At 41.4% G+C, this 19,167-nt stretch overlaps 2 protein-coding genes across 5 annotated transcripts in view; one reads left to right on the top strand and one right to left on the bottom strand.

Moving 5' to 3' along the window:
- Positions 1–4,265: 4,265 nt before the first annotated feature.
- Positions 4,266–6,281, bottom strand: LOC135413964 (collagen alpha-2(I) chain-like). The gene is made up of 2 exons (XM_064654138.1): positions 5,727–6,281; positions 4,266–5,035 (listed from the first exon to the last, which is right to left on the bottom strand). The coding sequence occupies exons 1-2, from the start codon at positions 6,215–6,217 to the stop codon at positions 4,945–4,947; spliced, it is 582 nt and encodes a 193-aa protein (XP_064510208.1). The 5' UTR covers positions 6,218–6,281; the 3' UTR covers positions 4,266–4,944.
- Positions 6,282–6,435: 154 nt separating this feature from the next.
- Positions 6,436–19,167, top strand: part of PACSIN2 (protein kinase C and casein kinase substrate in neurons 2) — a 41,500-nt gene continuing 28,768 nt past the window's right edge. For 2 of the 4 annotated variants that reach the window (XM_064654124.1, XM_064654126.1), the window contains exon 1: positions 6,436–6,603. The gene's annotated coding sequence lies outside the window, so the exon portion shown is untranslated. Of the gene's footprint in view, positions 6,604–12,562; positions 12,586–19,167 lie in introns of those variants that run through there. The other 2 variants (XM_064654127.1, XM_064654125.1) reach the window with 2 other exon arrangements.

Raw genomic sequence — 19,167 nt, forward strand, 5'->3', positions numbered from 1 at the left:
ATTGCTTTCAAAGAATAAAGATTTCTGTCCCAGTGTGTAGCAGATGTATTTAATTCAAATATAGTAGTTGCAGAGCAATATTTTATGTGGAAAATATTTTTGTAGCAGAGCTGTCAGTTCTGAACACGCAAATCGTTCTCTCTGGCCACTGCAGTGTTGAGAAAGCATATTTCAAACCCTTGAGGATGAAATATCTCTCTAAAATATCTAGTAAATTATCATTACTACCTCAAAATAAAAACATTAAAATATTACTAACTGGGGGGAAAAAAGGAAAAAAACCCCAAAGTGATATGAAACTTTGACTATGTAGTACCTAATCTCAGAGCCAGAATTTAGATTTTAAATGTTGATACCACATTTTACAGTTATATCTCCAACCAGTGTGTTACTACTAATTTATCTTGCTGGCCCAAACATGAATTTGGTAATGCAGCACTCCCTTCAAAGAGCACATGCAGTGACCTGATCTCTTCCTGGTCTCATTCCACTTTCTTTTTGAAAGCAGTAGGCCACTGATGATATAAATCAGGCTGCTTTCTCCCCACTTCCTTTTCCAACAGGCCTTTTGCAGAGGTTGAAGTTTGAAGGCCTGACTGTATTTTCAGTTCCAGTACATGAAGAACCTCTGTTTGCAATGGGAGTTTTAAGGAGCAAAACCGAAATAACATGAAATTCTAGAATACTAAGGTTGGATTTCTGATTGGAAATGCTTCCTTTTCTATGCAGAACTTGAGGCCTCATGTGAGTGAAATGTTCTTGAGAAACTCAAAATTAGGAAACTGTGTTGCTACATAATGTCTGGGTTTGGTTTTGGGTTTTTTTTTTTCTGTGTAAGACCTGTTGAAAAATACAGTGATTCACTGAAGGAATTTGAGTAAGGAAATTTTTGAATGAGGAAAGTTTTTGATTAAGGAAATTTTTAAATAAGTAATTTTTTTTTAAGGAAATAATCGAATAAGGGAATAATTGAATAAGGAAAGGGTCTGTGGTAGCTGGAATGGGTGTTTGCTCTTGTGCTTGTCTGGAGACTCTGAAAAGGAATATGACAAGGAAACAAAGGTAGTCTTAGCTAACAGGAGGAGGAGGAGGGTGGTATGTGTGGATATCACCCTGTGAGATGCTGGTTTGTACCTGGTCTTGAAAGGTCAAGGTGAAAATCCAGTGAGGAAGAAGAGAAACTGGGAAGAAAACTTTTAATTGTTTACTGAGGGATAAATTCTTAAAACTTTCCACTCCTTGAAGGAAATCTGGTGCTGCAATAGGACAGAACTAGTGGTACAGACTGGTAAGAGCCTGGGGGATGCTCTGCCATCAGCTGGGGCTGAGGGGATGGTGTTCTCCACTGGAGGCATGTGGAGAGGGATTGACTGAAGCTGTGGTGCTTACAAGTGTAATAAAGCTGATAAACCTCGTGGGGATGCTCTCATTCAAAGGTAAAGTAGCTCTTTTTGCCCAGTTTTCCAAAAGATTAAAGCCAGGTTTACCTCTGACTGAGAGGGCTTAAGTGGGTTTAAATTTGCAAGCAACAAGCTCTCAGTGCTGACTAACTCACTGTGGCCCTGGGCCAACTGTCCAAATGTATCTGACTGTGGGACAAAAATGCTGGTTTGGCTTTCAGGGGAGCAAAATAAATCAGGAATAAGGAAACTGATAAGTTCTGACTTGGGCTGGTGCAATAACTTGCTGGGCAGAGCTAAAATAAATGTGTGTCTGAGCCTCAAAACCCTGTTGCTGGTCTGCTGGAGTGATGGCTGGCATAAGGACAGCATTGTGTGAGAGTTAAATAGACAGCTCCAAACGGCCACGGGGAGCTCTGATAATGGCAGCAGTGTAGAAGGAGCTCATTGCTGGGCTTGAATAGGGGGCTTTGCTTCCTGGGCACTAACCTTTCTCCCTATTAATTCTTTGACATGGAAGGAATGAATAAGATTCCCACAGAATGGCTTCTTTATGTGGCTTTAGGAACTTCATTAGTAGAAAAGAAACAGTGTTATCCCTAAAGCGACTTTGCTACTGTTGGCTTTACAATGGGACTTCTGCCTGAAATGTCCCTGTCTCCTGCTTCACTTCCTGCTGTACACTTAACAAAACAATGGACATTTCACAGAAGATGTATAGCCCTGCATTTCATCAGCAGGACGTGTCAGGCAGAGCTCATTTATCTGCAGGAGAGGAAGGGCTTTACCCTCTCACCGTAAGCTGGTGCTGTTTCTGAAGTAGTTTTAGAAAGAAAAGGAACGTGCATAGCCAAGAAAAGCTGTGCCTGTGGCCACAGTTTTGTTAAAAATTCGATTATTCAGAGGAAATAGGAACAGAAATGAGCATCTTGGAAAAACTGATTGTTTGTACTGAATGGCAGGAAGTTGCGTGTGCTCGACTGGGTGTTTTTTCCACCTTTTTTAAGTTGCCATCAAAGCTCAGGCAAAGCTCTCCACAGAGAGCAGCCCATAGCCAGAACTTTCCCAGTTGTTGTGATGACATGGATACCTTTACCAGTGACAAAGAGTCTTCTCTGCCTTAATTATTCTCAAATTTTATGCCTATTAAAAGCACATTCACATCTGACATAATCATGCTGTGAAAGGTAAAGTTTTGGAGAGTATGAAACTCGTTAAAAACAGCGATATGAAAAAGGAGGAGATAATAAAGAATATTTCAGACAGGAACATGTCTTGTCTTTGAAGGGTTCATTCCCAGTGAAAGTCGGGCAGTGAAACAGTGAAATTGCTTGATTTGAGTGCAATTAAGTTTCATAATCTCTAATTCTTTGTCATTGGCTGGCTTATATAGTCACTAATGGCATTACATTTCCAATCCAAACATGGTTCAGGATTTAAATTTACGTTTAAAGTTGTAAATAAAGATGTATGACAAGTGGACTTCCTCAGCAAGAGGAAAACATTTTGGGGAGAATGCTGAAATGTTATTGCAACAGTCAAGAAACACAAATAAAATTTGTTCTGGGTGAAGCCAAGAGACAGAATTTCCTTACAGAGAAAGTACTCATGCCTGAAAGGACACATGGAATTTCTGAGGACAGCAGAAGAAACAAGAAGCATATTTAAAAATAGATTGTGTTAAAAGTAAAAATAACCGTGGGATACTTATCTAAAATAAGAGAGGAATTTTTTTTTTTTTCCCCAGAAACTTCCTGTCCTGTTCCTAACAGTCTGAATCAAATGCCCACCAGAGCTGGAGAGACTGTCAGCTGTTCTTCTAAGAAAAAGATTAAGATAAGCTTTCTCAGGATGTCATATTTTTAGTAGAACTGGAAGTGCATTTTAGTATTCTGATTTAATATTTTAATTATTTAATGATGACATTTTAATGGTTTAATATTTTTAATATTGAGGGAAATATAAAAATACTAAAATCAAAGTGATTAATATGTTAAAGTGTGACTCACTCCATCAGTAAATTATTTATGGCATCATAATAGTGTCATCATGCTGGGAGCTTGCATCACTGATGATAGATATAATGAGACCACTTATCTCTTTTAATTCACTACAAGAAAAGCTGAAGTGTTTGAATATACATAAAGTTACTTTACATGTTATAAATTGAAAGAAATAGGACTTTATTAAGCACTGAGGTGTATTTCCCCAAGCAGTTTTTCCAGTGCATATATGTATTTATTCAGTGCATGTGGCCTCAAGCCCTGTATATTTTTAGACATACATTAAACTGTGTTACTATAAGTCATGAAGTCAAATTACTACACCATCTGTAGTAACCTCAATGCAGCCAAATTCACAGGAGGAGCAGTAGTGTTGATCCAAAAAGTGCCCTAAGATGACTCTAAAAATTGTGTCAAGTGGTACACTTGGAAAAGGGGCAAAAACCTGACAGTTAAAAATGTGTTTTTAAAATTCTGATAGTGGTTATCATCTTGATTGGCTTCCAAAGGTGTCTAAGCACTTTTTTTCAGCTAAGTGTAAAAAAAAAAAAAAAGGATAGGTAAATCTTGCAAGCAGAAAAGAATATTCAGCAGCTTTTTTTCCAATTAATAGTCCTGCCTTTACCTCTTTATCTTCAAAATTATAATTCCATAGCATTTATAAATATGTTTCATAGCAGTTGCTAATTGATTTATGAAGATGTTTAAGGAAAAAACTGGAAAATCATTATCTCAAGTTGTATTAAAATCTGAATCCAGTTGTTAGTATAAAAAATGTTGTGTGCATCCCTAATTTCTGATCACCCTCCATTCCCTTGGAAGGCAGTTCAAGTTCCATACGAAGAAGACTCCCAAAATACCATGCTGTGACACAAGGGCTGTACCTATATTTGTGTGTGTATATATATTACATACATACATACATTTATATTACATACATATATATATAATATATATATATATAACATATATATATATAAAGTATAGTAAGTATATATAGTAAGTATATATATGGAAACATCGAAATGTATGTAAATACAGTAATAAATTATATACCATTTATATGCACATATTATAATGTAATATGTATAATTATACGTTATCTATGTATATATAGATATAAGATATCTATATATATCTATATATGTATATAAAATATCTATATAAAACATGCAAGCAGCACACTGGCCTAACAAAGTCGATGCTGGTTTAAGTCCTGTCCTCTGCCAAGCTGGAATTCCCTTTCCTGGGAGGATGAACTCAGTCCTAGCAGGGAGAACTGTGATTTACACTGAATTCCTGTGCTGCTCCTTCGATCTTGGAACAAGTTGGAGCATTATTTGACCATACAAAGAGATGAATGACTGTTTTGATGTTGAGGAAAGTCTTTAAGTGTTCTGGCAGGGAGAATTCCCAGCTTTGACAGTGCTCCAGGCAAAACGGAAGCGTGATTCCGTACAGAAAGGGCTGGATTTACGACTGGATGTGTCCCTTGTCATCTCCTGTATAATGCTGGGTTGTGCAAAGCTTGATCTCACATTTCATAAGGCAGTGGGAAAAAGTGAAGTGCAGCTGTGGTCAGGAGTGAAAGAAAAACCAATAAATTTCCAGGTTTCTCCTCTCAAACGTGAACTGTGGAGAGAGAGAAGAACAGGAGATTAGGGGAGGGAGAAATCATGTTCAACCTTACACAGCTTAACCAACCTGACCAAATTTCGCAGCGATTGTTAATTGCAATTAACTCAAATCCATATTTGAAGGGCTTTTTTTTTTTTTTTACCAGAAGGTAAAATTTATCCCAGTGCTGTGGTCTCACAGTCCTACAGAGCTAATCTAAGTTCCCAGTGAACTTAAAGCTCCTTAAGTTAATGAGTCACAGGCTAAGTGAAAGAGTACAGGAAGGCTTGGCGCCGATCCTGATCCTATGCAGGATCCTTCTCGCATGAGAACCGTGGCCAAGAGGAAAGGACTCTCAGGACTGTGTTCCAGCCCTGCCCACCGTGCTGTCCTCAACCCGGGCTGTCCCGGGGGACAGCGCCGGAGGCACCGCGGGGCTGGGAAGGGCAGATGGCAGCGAAACAGCGGGAACCAGGAGAGGAGAAGGCGAAGGCTTTGAAGGGACGGCACAAGGTCACCGCGGTGGCTCCTGCTTGGAACTTCAAACAGTCCTGCCTAAAACAAATATCCCCACCGCGTCCCGCGGGGCTCCGGCCAGCGGTGTCCTGCACGGACACACCTGGATGTGTCCCTCCCCTCCCCGAGGTGACCCCTGAGGTGGCCGGAGCCCCTCGAGATGACCCCGAGGTGTCCTGCGGGGACACACCTGGATGTGTCCCCCCGAGGAGACCGGAGTCCCTCCATCCCAAGGTGTCCCCGCAGTGTCCGATCCCCCATCCCGAGGTGTCCCCGCATCCCGAGGTGTCCCCGCAGTGTCCGATCCCCCATCCCGAGGTGTCCCCGCATCCCGAGGTGTCCCCGCAGTGTCCGATCCCCCATCCCGAGGTGTCCCCGCATCCCGAGGTGTCCCCGCAGTGTCCGATCCCCCATCCCGAGGTGTCCCCGCAGTGTCCGATCCCCCATCCCGAGGTGTCCCCGCAGTGTCCGATCCCCCATCCCGAGGTGTTCCCGCGGTGTCCGATCCCCCATCCCGAGGTGTCCCCGCAGTGTCCGATCCCCCATCCCGAGGTGTCCCCGCAGTGTCCGATCCCCCATCCCGAGGTGTTCCCGCATCCCGAGGTGTTCCCGCAGTGTCCGATCCCCCATCCCGAGGTGTTCCCGCATCCCGAGGTGTTCCCGCAGTGTCCGATCCCCCATCCCGAATTGTTCCCCCACAGCCGCCCCTCAGCGAACGCGCACCGGCCGCGGGGGCGCGCGCGCCCCGCCCCTTCCAGCCCCGCCCCATCCCCTTTTCTAAGGAAGCGGCGTTGATTGACAGCCGCAGGAAGCCAATGGGCGCCCCGGCGCCGAGCACGCTCAGCCAATGGGGCGGCGGCGGGGCGGGGCGCGGCGGCGCGGGGCGGGCGGGGGCGGCAGTCGCGGCGGCGGCGCCGAGCGGAGCGGATCGAAGCGGAGCGGGAGCGGGGCCGGAGCGCAGCGCTGGGGCCCGGCCGCGTCTGCCGCGCTCTCCCCGTCTGGTCACACCCCCCTACACCCCGCGACCCCCGCCGGGCACAGCGCACAGGCGGCTCCTGGCGCTGCAGGTGAGGCTGGAGCCTTGTCGAGAGGTGCAGGCCGGGGTTGCGATCCACGGCGGGCGGTGGGTCCGGTCGGGCCGCGCCGGGCCGGGCGAGGAGCCCCGGGGACCTCGCGTCGGGGCCGGCGGCGGGGCCGGCGCTGCCCGTGCGGAGGGCGCGGGGAAGGTGAAGCTCTCCTTGCACGGCGGGCAAGGGCAGGGCTGGGGCCGGCGGGGGATGACGACACTGGCTCGGTTCCTGTAGGAGGGCAGAGCTCGGCGCTCGCCAAAGTTTAGTGACCCCCTCGGACGGCGCCGGCGTTGGGAAGGGGGCGCAGGGAGAGAGGGCGAGGATGGAGCCCCTACACTCCGGCGGGTGGGTTTTTCCTGCCGGCGGTGAAATCCCTGGGTGGTGAAATCCCCCATTGGCAGGTGACGGTGCTGGGCTGGCGGGAGGAGGTGTTTGCAGGGGGGACAGTGATGTTTTAAGCGGCTCACACCCCTCTGAGTGTCCAGCTAAGCCAGGCTTCGTGGTCTTGCCGTTGCCGCCTTCTTTCTGGACTTTCCCTTTTTTGGCTCGTGGAAAGAATCTCCTCATCTCCCGAAACTATGTGAGAGACAGACATCCCTTTATGTGCAGCGGGGCTACCTGGTCGGGGAAGGACAGGGTCTGTACAGTGCTGGCTGTGTGGGTCTGTACCAGCTGCCTGGCTGTCCCGGGCTGGACTGACTCAGGAGCTGAGAGATTCACTCTTCTGAGAGATTCATCCTTCTGAGCCTTCACCCTTTGGCCCTCTCAGCAAAGGAAGATGCAGTGCTGCCCTTTGCAAGCTGAACCTTTGGAAACTAAATGTAACCTTGCAGTTTTGAACCCTCAGATTACTTATTAAATAGTGAGGATAATTGAAAACCAGTGCACCGCTGCACCTGTTTGTTTAAGTTTGATCCTTTCCACCTGACCCAGACTGGGGTGAAAAATGAGCCTTTGGATGTGTTACTTTGGTTTTCTTCTGTTGTGTTCTACAGCCTCCAAAAGACTTAAAAGGTTGCCATGAGAGTGTTTTCTCTTGCTCTTGTGGGGGGGGGGATCCCCTTCTGCTAATTGGGATCTAATTCCAGCATTTGTTCAGCACTTTTCTAAAGACAAAACCTTCCCACTGCTTTTAAAAGTTGAAACAATGATAGTGCATTATATATAGTCATAGTGAAGACTGCATTATGTAAACAACTGGGTTTTAGTGCAACAAAAGGATCATTCTCGTGTGTCTGTGACACGAGACTGATATAAAAACACTGCTTTGTTGCTTCCTTGGACAGGGGGGACACACAGGACTTAAAGGTGAGAGGCACCTCAAACAGTTTGCCAGCTGTATTTGAGATGGGCAAAACTCCTTAATTGCTTTCTTCACTATTAAGGTTATTAACACCGAGGGCTACTGTGCTGACTGTTCTATACCTGTACCTGCCTGAAAAGGTGTTTTGTCAAACTTACATTTTGCCTTCAAAGGTAATAGTTATATTCTTCCAGTTATGGCTGTGAAAAGTAGTGTGTGTGTCTGTTTAGCACAGTGCAGCATCATTTTGGAGGTCTCTGATCATAAGCTACCACAGCTTGGGTATGGTGAGCAGGAGTGCAGCTGCTGTTCTGTGTCCCAGTAAGTAATTTACAGATCTGGGGTCGATTTTTTTTGGCTCAGGTCTGCATGTTGTGCAGTGCCACAGCAGAATAAACATTAAAAACTGCCCTGGGGTTTGAACTGCAATACCACACATCGAGCAACAATGTTGGTGTTGAAAGAAAGCACAAATGATTAAATAGTTTGTTAAGGGTTGATAGGCAAAACTGTTTGGGATTTTTCTTATTGATTTTTTTTCTCTCATTTTAAAGAGGGTGTGCTGCAAGTGGGTGCAGTAATTAATATTGAGCTGACAAATTAGATGGCATTTATGATTGCTAGGCTTGGTGTTTGCTGTGTGAGTCTGTGTGGATGGCCTTAAGTGTTCTTTCACTTTTTTTTTTAAACTGTCACAGGGTAATGAGAAAGCTTCTCCATTCCACAAGTCATCTCTGCAAGAAAAGCTTGATTTTACTTTGTGGTATATTAGGTAATACGTGGTAATATATATATATTTCTACTTGTTCTTTTTTATGCCTTTGAAGTACCATCATAGTGACGTGGCTTTCTGACTGTGATCGTTGTGATCTACGAGTGTTTTTAAGCAATACCTTCAGAAAACACCCAGATGATGTATTTCTTCTAATGGGCAGATGTCTGCTTTCTTTTGTTGTGTCAAGGCACTTGAATGTTGGCCTGAAAATCAGTATTTTGAACCTGCTCTTTGACGTGTTTGGATGATTTAGGGTTAGGCATGAGAAGTTCTGTTCTCGTGGTCTGTCTGTACAACATATGGGTGCCTTCTCCTCCTCTAAAGCTGAGTGAGCCACTTGCTTAAAGATGTCCATCTGTCCATTCTGTGCTTCCCTGGCTGTGCTTAAAATGAGCTGAAGGCTCCTGCAACTTGAAGTGGTACAAGAAATTTCTGTGCTTGTTGCAGGAACTGGAAGAGGGTGAAATGCTTAGCAGTGCTGCTGCCAGTCAAAAATTGCCTGTGCTTGTATGAATCTGTGGGAGTAACACAAAGTAGCTACAAGGTAATTAAAAAAAAAAGGTGAAAAGCTAGTAAAAGTAGCTAACTGAGCTTTCTGTTTCTGAGTTGGTGAATGGTTTTCTCACTGTGGGAGTAGCAGGTCCTGGAAAAAGTGCATCTTCTCATCCCATGAGCCAGAAGAATGGTAGATGCAGATGGAAGGGTTGGTTGGGGTTTTTTTTCCTTAACAGAGTTGTTTAAACATGCATGTAAGCTGATACATTAGTGTCTTTTTGGTTCTTGGAATGTCTGCTTTTAAAAAAATACCAAGATTTAATGACTTACTTGTTGCCTGGAATGAAGTCTCTAATGCTTGAACTGAAGACTAGTCTGTGAGATTAACAACTTCTTTGTAACACAGGATTTAATTCCAGTTCTGTCTTAATCCCCAGAACTTCAAGAAGTGACATTGTTCCTTTCAACCTAACCCCAGTTACTGATTTTTGGCTTGACTTAATGTAATGATGGATTGTTCCCAGGAGATGAAAAGGAAGAAAGCAGGAAATAACTGTGATGTAACTGTACTGACATAAACCCACTTAAGGATTCTGAGTCTGTGGTTGAATAAATGACATATTTAATATGAATGTTACCTGGCTGATTGACCCACTGGGGTTGAGAGGAATAACCTGGAGCTGATGGTAAATTCTGTTGTATTCTGGGATCTACAGTTGTGTCACGAGGCTTTAATGTTGTTCCTTTATGTGTTATCCAAGGTGCCTTTTTCTGGGGAAGGGAACAGTCCAGATTTCTCTGATAAGGTTGGTCCTTGGAGTGTGGGTGATTCTGCTGAGCTGGTGTGTGTGGGTAGAGCCCTGTGATCCTTGGTGGACAGGATGTGTCAATATTTGAGAAAGTACCAGCCCTAATTAGTAAATAGGAGTAGAAGTGGCCTGGCTGTTGCAACCCTGCACAGTAATGGGTTCTGAAGCAAAAAGAAAACGTCTCTCAGGCTTCAAATAACGTGGTTTGGTTCAACTTTTACAACATGCAAATATTTAAAAGCTGCTCTGGTGTACAGAAGGTATTGTAAATATTTTAGTAATAATGGAAACCTGTATCTTGCATTGTTTGGCTTTGGGTCAATGGATGTTTTTAACCCTTTTTTGGACTCTGCTTTGAGTTAAGAATTAATTCCAAGGCATCTCCAGACCAAATATTTTAAACAACCTTCTGTGCCTCTAAGCCAGTGAATGACAAACCAGGGTACAATACAACAGCAAAAATGGTGGGGACAAGAACAGTCTCTCAAATCATGTTATTAAATACTTCTTCCAAACAGTTTTACTGCAACAAAGGCTGCATTTTATGTAATCTCTTGACATAAAACTTATAGATGTGACATAGATGCAGACTATGAAGTGAAAAGAACATGACAAAGAATTGTGTGTTTGTTGTTTTCCTAATTTCTGACTTAACAGGTTAAATAAAGGGTGCAGGGTGAATATGCTTAATGTGTCCTGTAATGTGTAGTACAGATTTCAATAAATGGTCTGCCATGAGTCATAGGACAAACAGGACATCTCTGTAGTTTGACTTATGGCTCCCATCCTCTGCCTTAATAGAGGCTTTCCTGGCAAACTGACAGATCCCTGGATCCCTGCTGAGTGGAGCAGTGCTGCTTTCTTGTTGGGAGAAATGATAAATCTGTGATAATATTGGTAATATGTTAAATGCCTTCGTGTCGAACGCGGTGTTAGGACGTTGTCACTGTATTGGATGTTAAAATTCCACACCAGTGTCAGAGCTGGGAAGTGAAGCATGGAACACCCATCAGTGGGACTAAAGGATTCCATGATAATGTGACATTTTCCTTCAAGCAGCAGCAGCTGCAGGAGCAGCTGAGAGCTCTGTGTTGTCGGGGGTGTATTGGTGGTCTCTGTGAGATACCAGTTAGAGCCGTTGGAAGATGTTCCAGAATGTCTGGGGAGTGCCAGTGTTCCTTAAAGCAGCTAATATTTCAAATATTATTGCAGAAGTGTCACCACTCCTTTCTTGGCCTCTCTACCTACATTATAACCCCACACAAACTCCTCACTCGTGGGACACGTGCAGTGAATTTCAGTGGTACTAAACGGGCTGGATTTATGTTCCCAAAGGCAAAAATTTAATCTCTTACTTATGTGCTTGGACATTAACAATGAAAATACCCTTTTGCCTGTCTTTTCAGGGTCTCAGACTTTGTGTGTTGTCTGTGCACTTGCTTATTCCTTGTGTTAGCAAAACATCTTGTAACTTGTTAAACCAGCTCGGAAGTTTGTTTGTGCGACTTCTGCTCGCCAGTGATAATCAGGATGTAATAAAGTAAGGAAAATGGAGCGTGTATAAATACAATTTATACATAAACTGTTGCTCATCCTGGCAGCTGAAGCTGTGCTACATGAGCTGCTCAAATACAACTTACTGACTCGAGACTCTACCCTCAAACTCTTTATAGTTGAGCCAATTGAAGATGCGCTTAAATTTATGGTCCTTGATTTTTACCACTTTTAAATGCACGGGTGAATGGATAATAAGTATCAAATCATCTTAAATTCATAAATTTAAAGGTGAACTTGCTGTTTTTTTCTTGAATTTTTGCTTAAAATATTTTAGTGTGGAAGGACCAGAAGACAGTTGAAAGCGTTTTTAAAGTTGAACAAGTTCCAAGTAGGAAGGAACCAAAAGTCCTTGTCTTTCAACTTTTAGAATACTCACTTGTACGTGCTTCTAAGGTATAATGCTGATAATTATTCTTATGTAGTGAAATACTGTTTTTATAGAAAAAATTGAGTGTTAAATAATGTCTTGAACCTCCAAGCAGAATGTTTAAATTAATCTGGTAACACATTGTCATTAAACCAGGTTTTGAAGAAATAGCTTTGAATTCCAGTTCAGTACTTAACTTTCAAAATTTGTGGAAAGAATCAAGTGTGTTTTTAGAATGTTACTATTTTTTTCTTCCCAGGGTAAAATCTGGGTCTGCACAAAACCCATGCCAGCTCTCTTATTTCGTAGACTGGAAAAGCTACTTATTGTAACCTGTTTGGGTTTGGTTTTTCTTTTTTCTGTTGTCGATTTTTCTTTTTTTTTCCCCTTCTTTTTTTTCCTTTCCCCCCCCTTTTTTTTTAGAATTAGTGGAATTCTAGAAGTCAAATTAACTGGATTCTTCTGTTACTTTTCTAAGCCCGATCTGCTTCCTTGGCTTTTCTCAGGAAAGTACTATTCCACCTGATGTTTGTTTTTTTTTTTGAAGCAGGTGCTCAGATTGGCCAGCAGAGAACATTTGAGCAGACAGAACACTATTGCAGGACATTTTGTGCTGTTCTTTGTTTAATTGCTCCCTTCACTGGATATCATGAATGTCTTGTCTGTTATTGAGGTGGGACCCAATTTATTATTTACCTTCGTAAACACAAATTTGAGGAGATTAAAAGATAGTCCACGTAGTTTTAAAGGATCTGCAGGTGAACCTAAAAAAATTATTTGAAATTATATTTGATCTTAAAATTGGTTTGAATTTGGCTAAGAAATCCTTTGTCCAAAGTAGTATAAAAGCAGCTGCTTTGCTTGTAGTGTCCCTGTATCAGAGGGCAACATGTGGGTTTAGTCTGTATCAAATGACTGTATTTTTAGAACTTGGTTTAGTGGCTATTCCATAATTCCTGGTAGAATGTAAATCCTGTGGGTGGTGTGAGTATCATGAATAAAATCTGCGTGGTGCAAATGTTGATCATTGTCAGGTCCAGTAACTGATAAACACAAAGAGATAAAGCAAATCCCATGCCTTGATTCTGAATTTATTTTGGGTTCTGCAAGACAACCTACAGGTTTCTTTGCTTCAGGCTTTGATCAGGCTGAAAAAATACAATGTATTCTCCAGTTATCTGGGGTTTTTCATTGTGGAGAAACTAAAACTGGAGCAGGAGATTCCCCTTTATCCCTCCTCCCCTCTCCTGCCAGAGGCCACATAGGAAGCACCTTTGTTCCTACTTGTTCTTAGGTATTGCAGAGACAGTTTGTGTAATTGTAATTAAGGCAAAATGGGGCTAAATTTAGCATGTAATGAATGTGCTGCTGAGCAAAATTACTGGGTTTGCAGTAATCATTTTAGCAGGTTTTATGCTGAAAGGGGTTTCACTGCAAAGCAGGGAAATATGGAAAGAGATGAGCAGGTTTTCATGTTTTCCAACACATCTAAAGATATTTTCATTGTGCACATTTTATGGGGGTTTTTTTGTGCTTCCAGTGTTTATTTCATAAATATGCATAAAATACTACATTTTTTTGGTAAATAACGCTGTCCCAGTATAATACCTTCTGATATTATTTATCTGAGTTGTGAATGATGTTGGTAGTTCAGTTTTGGAGTTAAAAATCCCATAAAAACGTTATAAATTTTCAGGGATGTGTCAAGTATCTAATTTAGGTAGGATACTCACTGGAATGCAGTTGATTAGGTAGGAAAAAATACCATGAAAAGCTGAAGATTTTATAAATATGCTTCTCAAAATGTGTTTTGAGTTTGCCAAGGGAAAATGTGTCACGGGAATCCTTGGATTTTCTTACTGCAGTGAATAGTTAGAGAACAAAGTTCTGTGATCTCAGAAAGAAAGCTTTAATAAAAATCTTGTGAAACACTCTCTGTCATGCAATAGCAGTTGGCTTGTGCACTGTTCAGCCCTGCAAATGGGGAGAAATAAGCCATTTAAGACTCCTGCTATTGTTAAATTGCTTGGTCAGCTCTTGTTGCAATCCTCCAGGAATCTCTGCAGTGCCTTCCAGAATGAATTAAATTGGAGCTGCTTTAGTTGTGCAGCTGAAGTGGCTCGTGAGAGTTATTGGAATGTGCAAAGAATTTTTAAAATTTAAATTAATTTTAAAATTTAATTTAATTTAATTATTTTTAATTTAATAGATTTTTAAAAATTAAAGTGAAACAAATTTAAATTTAAGATTAAAAGCTTAAGATTAAAAAATATTGCGCCTAAACATTTACATCAGAATCAGGATGCAAGTTTTAAATTTGGAGTACTGTGAAAAATCTCAATTTATGTGTAGTATCTGCCCCCAAAAAAGATGGAATGTAAGTCATGTCTTCCATTTATCCACCATCACCCAATTTCAAGTGCTTCACTGCTTTATCTAGCTGTGAATACTGAAAGAGGTGCTGGAAATGTAACTACATAAGCTTAAAAAGACATTTTTACATCCTATTTCCCAGTTATTTTTCTGGTTTAAATAAAAAAAATATCATTTTTGGGTGAAAGACAAGTGCAAGTAGGGATTTGACACACACACGTCAAATGCATCAAATGAAAATGGAATAATTGGAAGTTTTATCTAAAGCTTAAATATTCAAGAAGTTGCCTGCTTGAAAATTCACTTCACAATTTGTTATTGAATTTCTTCTGATGTTTCCTAGAATTTCAGACTTGATACAGAATTCCTGATTATCTGTGTTAAGCTGCTGAAGATTCACTTAGTAACTTGCATCCCGATCCTGAAATCACTGAGTATATTCTTGGCTGGCCTTGTCTTGGGCCCCTTGAGCCAAAGTGTTTTGCTGAAAGAACCTTTTCTGTATGATTTTATTCTGATTACTTTGTGTCTGAAGTTAGGAGGAGGTCTTCTCCTTTCCTCCTCTCCCCCCCCTTTTCTCCCCCCCCTTTTCTCCCCCCCCTTTTCTCCCCCCCCTTTTCTCCCCCCCCTTTTCTCCCCCCCCTTTTCTCCCCCCCCTTTTCTCCCCCCCCTTTTCTCCCCCCCCTTTTCTCCCCCCCCTTTTCTCCCCCCCCTTTTCTCCCCCCCCTTTTCTCCCCCCCCTTTTCTCCCCCCCCTTTTCTCCCCCCCCTTTTCTCCCCCCCCTTTTCCCCTCCCCTCCCCTCTCCAGTGCCTTTGGGCCCTGATCATTGCTGTGATTGGGAATTGCAGCCCTGGATTCCTCCTGCTCTCAGAGCAGCATTAAGCACAAGGTCAGATAATTGCAGTTAATAATTGTGTGACTGGAATGAGATGATAATGCAAGTGCTGAGGGGGAAATAAAGAGGACAAAGCTCTTTGATGTGACAATAAAAATGTGGTGGTATGATAAGAAGCAGGTAGTTACACCGGGATGGAACAGTTATTGTGGTGACTTCCCAATTGAAATCTGCCATTAGAAATGCAAACAGATCTGACCTGTATTTTCTGTTAATGGGGGATTTTTCCTGATGGAATAATTTTTGGTTGAATTGGATTTTTCCTGGTGACAGACAAAGCCCTGTGGACTGTGCTCTGTCACAGGTGAAGCTCTTGGATTGTCAGACTCAAACGCAGCCAGAAGTTTCCAGTGCCAAAGTGTTCCCAGTCCATGGCAGGATCAATAAACATCAGCCTTCTTTGTTTGCAAATTGGCATTTTCAGTTGGAATTATAGCCATGGTTTTTAAGACATTATGGCAAGTATAAAGTAGGTAATAAAGCATTTTCTCTTCCTATGAAATATACTGAATATTCAAATTTTATGAGGGGAAAAGGAAGGCAATTTGTTTGAAGGTGTCAAGAGTTGGACATTTCATTTTCAGTTTCATAAATTACAAGGTACAGAATAAATGCACATTGTTGAAGGAGTCAACTTAAGGTTATTTAACTCTTGAATACTCTATATAGCACATTCTTTACTAATGTGGTTTTTTAGATGTGGTAAAATACAACTGTTTTGGGTGTAATACCTGTTTTCATCTTTTTGGGGTGACTGATGCATCATCCAGTGTTCCTTTTTTAAATTATGCTTATGCCTGAAACACATAAGAAGGAGCATGTTCTGAAATAACCTCAGTAAATACTCCAAAGAATATTTAAAAAATACTTTTGATTTTTGTTCTTTTGTGTGCTCTGAGCTTTAGCAGATTTTCTAGGGCCAGGCCTGCTTCTTCTGGTTCTGTTCATATCAGATGGCTCCATTAAAGCTTTAAGCCTTCAGAACCAGAAATGAAAAATGCCTGTTCTCAGCTGAAATATTCTTGGCTTGAACTGTGGCATGATTATGAAAAATATCTGTATATGTGACTTGTAAATATTATAAATAACATCCTTTTTTTTATGGACCATTTTTGTCATGTTTCCTTCGCTGTCATTCATTTTCTTCTTTATTTGTCTAAGCCTTCTTTTCCTGAATATTTCAAGATCTTACATATCTATTTTATTCTTTCCACTGATATGATAAAGACAGTGAAATGTGGAATTTATTATTCACTGAGCAAGCACATGACTTGGTTTTCTTATTCTTGGGGAAGCAGAAATCTTATTTTCAGTTCAACTTTTAAGGTATTTCTGCATAATTGAAGCTTTCATCTTGCAGCTGTTGAACTCATCAGCCCTTTTCTTTTTTAGGCTGGTGGCACAAAAACTCTGTAGTGGCTGGGTTTATGTTTGTGGTGTATAAACCACATCTATGTGGTTTATATGCACGAAGAACACGTTAGAAATCTGGCTGAAGCCGTTCCTTTTGAGTGTGTGCAAGTTTGATATTGTAATTCCAGGATGATTTGGTTGCATTTTATTTTTGCATCGTGCAAAAATACCAACTGAATTTTATTTTCATTTAACAGGTGATGCTGCATTTGAATGTAATGACCCCAGACTTTGTGGAGTCTCACGTTGTGCAGTTTTTCACTTTGATTGCCACATGTAGAGTGATTTGCAATAAATTAAATGGCTCTAAGAAATGTGATCGCTCTGTTCTGGAGCTATTTGGGCCTGCTCTCCTCAGCTGTTATGACTATCACACATAAATTAAATTCAGGAAGCAAAAAAGGTGTTATAATTCTGCCTTTAGTAGCAGTTGATCCTGGTTTTGAGAATCCTTGTGTAACCATTTAAAATGCTGAAGTTACCCAAAGAAAAGGCAGTTTGTATTACTGCTTTTACTAAGACTTTGGACCATATATATAGTAAAAATAGTCTTGCATACTTAAATTTTCAACAGTAGGGTTTTTCAGACTCTGCTCTCGAGAGGGCACTAAACTGAACTTCGGATTCTCTCCCTTTCTTTAATTTTTTCTGCCTTTTGACTCTTGCCAAACGTGCAGGTTCCAGCTGTTTAAATGCTCTGCAATCAGTGATGGCACATTTATTAACTGCAGAAATACAATGTAATTGTGAGGGGAAGGACTGTCGGCTCGTGGGGCCTCTTGTCCCAGTTTCCTTGAACTTCAGTCCCATTTAGGTTGTAGAGCACATGGCTGACCTACTTGTACTTCAGTCAAGCATTACTTGCAAATGGCATTAAATGGTATAAAAAGCTTTCCTTTTCCTGAAAAGCTGGAGAAGGGTAAGATAAAAACCCCAAGTCTTTCTGAGGTTAGTTCACCAAATGAAGCACTTATTTCACATTTAGGGATTCTGCATTTGAGTGATTTGTGTGTTTGGGCACATCATGTGTTCCCAGGTCTGTGAAAATCATCAGGCAGAGTGGCTGCTCTGCTGGGCTTTCTGTTCTGAACCCTTAATGAGATTAGTGAAACCTTCCAGAAGCAAAGGAAGACTTTCACCTTCTCTCTTGCCTAACCTGGAAGCTTTAGATTTTTCAATTGCATTAAAGTAGGTTTAAATGTACCAACCAAACAGAAAAACAACAACAACAAAAAAACATTTCTATCTTTGCTTGTCAAATTATGGTACAAGGAAGGCCATAAAATATGATCTCTCACCATAATATTTAAGAGTGGCACTTCCAGGTAGCTTAGACCAGTGAGTTTGGTATAAGGAGTCAGATCATTATATTTATTACCAAAAAAATTAATTAAATGTTTCTAGGGAATGTTTAACTCTGCTGGGTCAGCAGCCCATGTTGTGTAGATTACTGAGTTGTAAGTACAGGTCTTCTGGCTTTGTTGCAGTAATTATCATTTCAGGAGCAGAAAATTAAATTGCCCAGAAACAGGAGAGGTCCTGGCTAAAGTTTAGCTCAGATTCACTGAGCTGAAAATCTGTTTAAACAGAACTCAAGAGTTTCTTTTCTCAGTAACCATGCTAATGAAACTAAGTGTTGGGTAACCTTCTCCCCAGCTTCAACACAAGCACAGTTTAATTTTCCTAATAGTTCCTTAGGAGCTGGATTCAGTTTGCTTTAAAATCTGAATTAATCTAGTTTAATCTGAAATATGAAATGCTGTCACATGTTTTTTTCTCGTGTTACAGTATGGCATTGATTTTGAAACACTTGAACAGATCTTTCATTGTTCCTAAATGAATAATTGCTTATTTAACTTACTGGAAAAGAAAGACAATTGAAGTTAAGTGTGGCTCTGGTTGTTTTCTTTCCATATTTATGAACTGTCCATAAATTTTGTATCAGTTCCAGAATGACCCCTCTGAAATGATGTATAAAGTTTATCTGATTATGATCACAGCTGGAAATGTTGCTTTTAGTTTGCAAGGCTGTCTTCATTAGTTATTTTTACATTGATGGTGCTTTCCCCAAATACTAAATTACCCTTGAGCGTATTTTGGGAATTGAGGAATGTTGCAGGATGATTTGACCCACTTTTTGCCCTCAGGGCTGTGGCAGGGAGGGGGTAATGACTGCAGAAAGAATTGGTAATAATGGAAACTACTGTTGAGAGCTTTGTCACAGCCAACAGTTATGGAAGTGGTTATTTAATTAATGCTTCAGCAAGAATTTACACAGTTCTGTACCAGCTTTGGCTGCCCCTTGAACAAAAGCTGTGCCAGCAAATAATTCCTGATTTTATAGGTGAGGAGCTATCCCAGAAAATTGCTGACTTTGCCTCGTGGAGAATAATCCCCTCAGCTCCAAGGGATTCTCTGTGGAAATGGAATGTCTCTGTACTCTTTATATGAAGTACAATGTGAATTTTGGGGTTTTTTTAATGAGTGCATTGTGGTGTGAGAAACTTGAGTTATTTTGCTGGTTCTGGGAGTCTTCTCCTCTCTCATCCTCAGCAGTTTCTTCCTGAGACACT

Source organism: Pseudopipra pipra, chromosome 5, assembly GCF_036250125.1.
Source record: "Pseudopipra pipra isolate bDixPip1 chromosome 5, bDixPip1.hap1, whole genome shotgun sequence".
Classification (NCBI taxonomy): domain Eukaryota; kingdom Metazoa; phylum Chordata; class Aves; order Passeriformes; family Pipridae; genus Pseudopipra; species Pseudopipra pipra.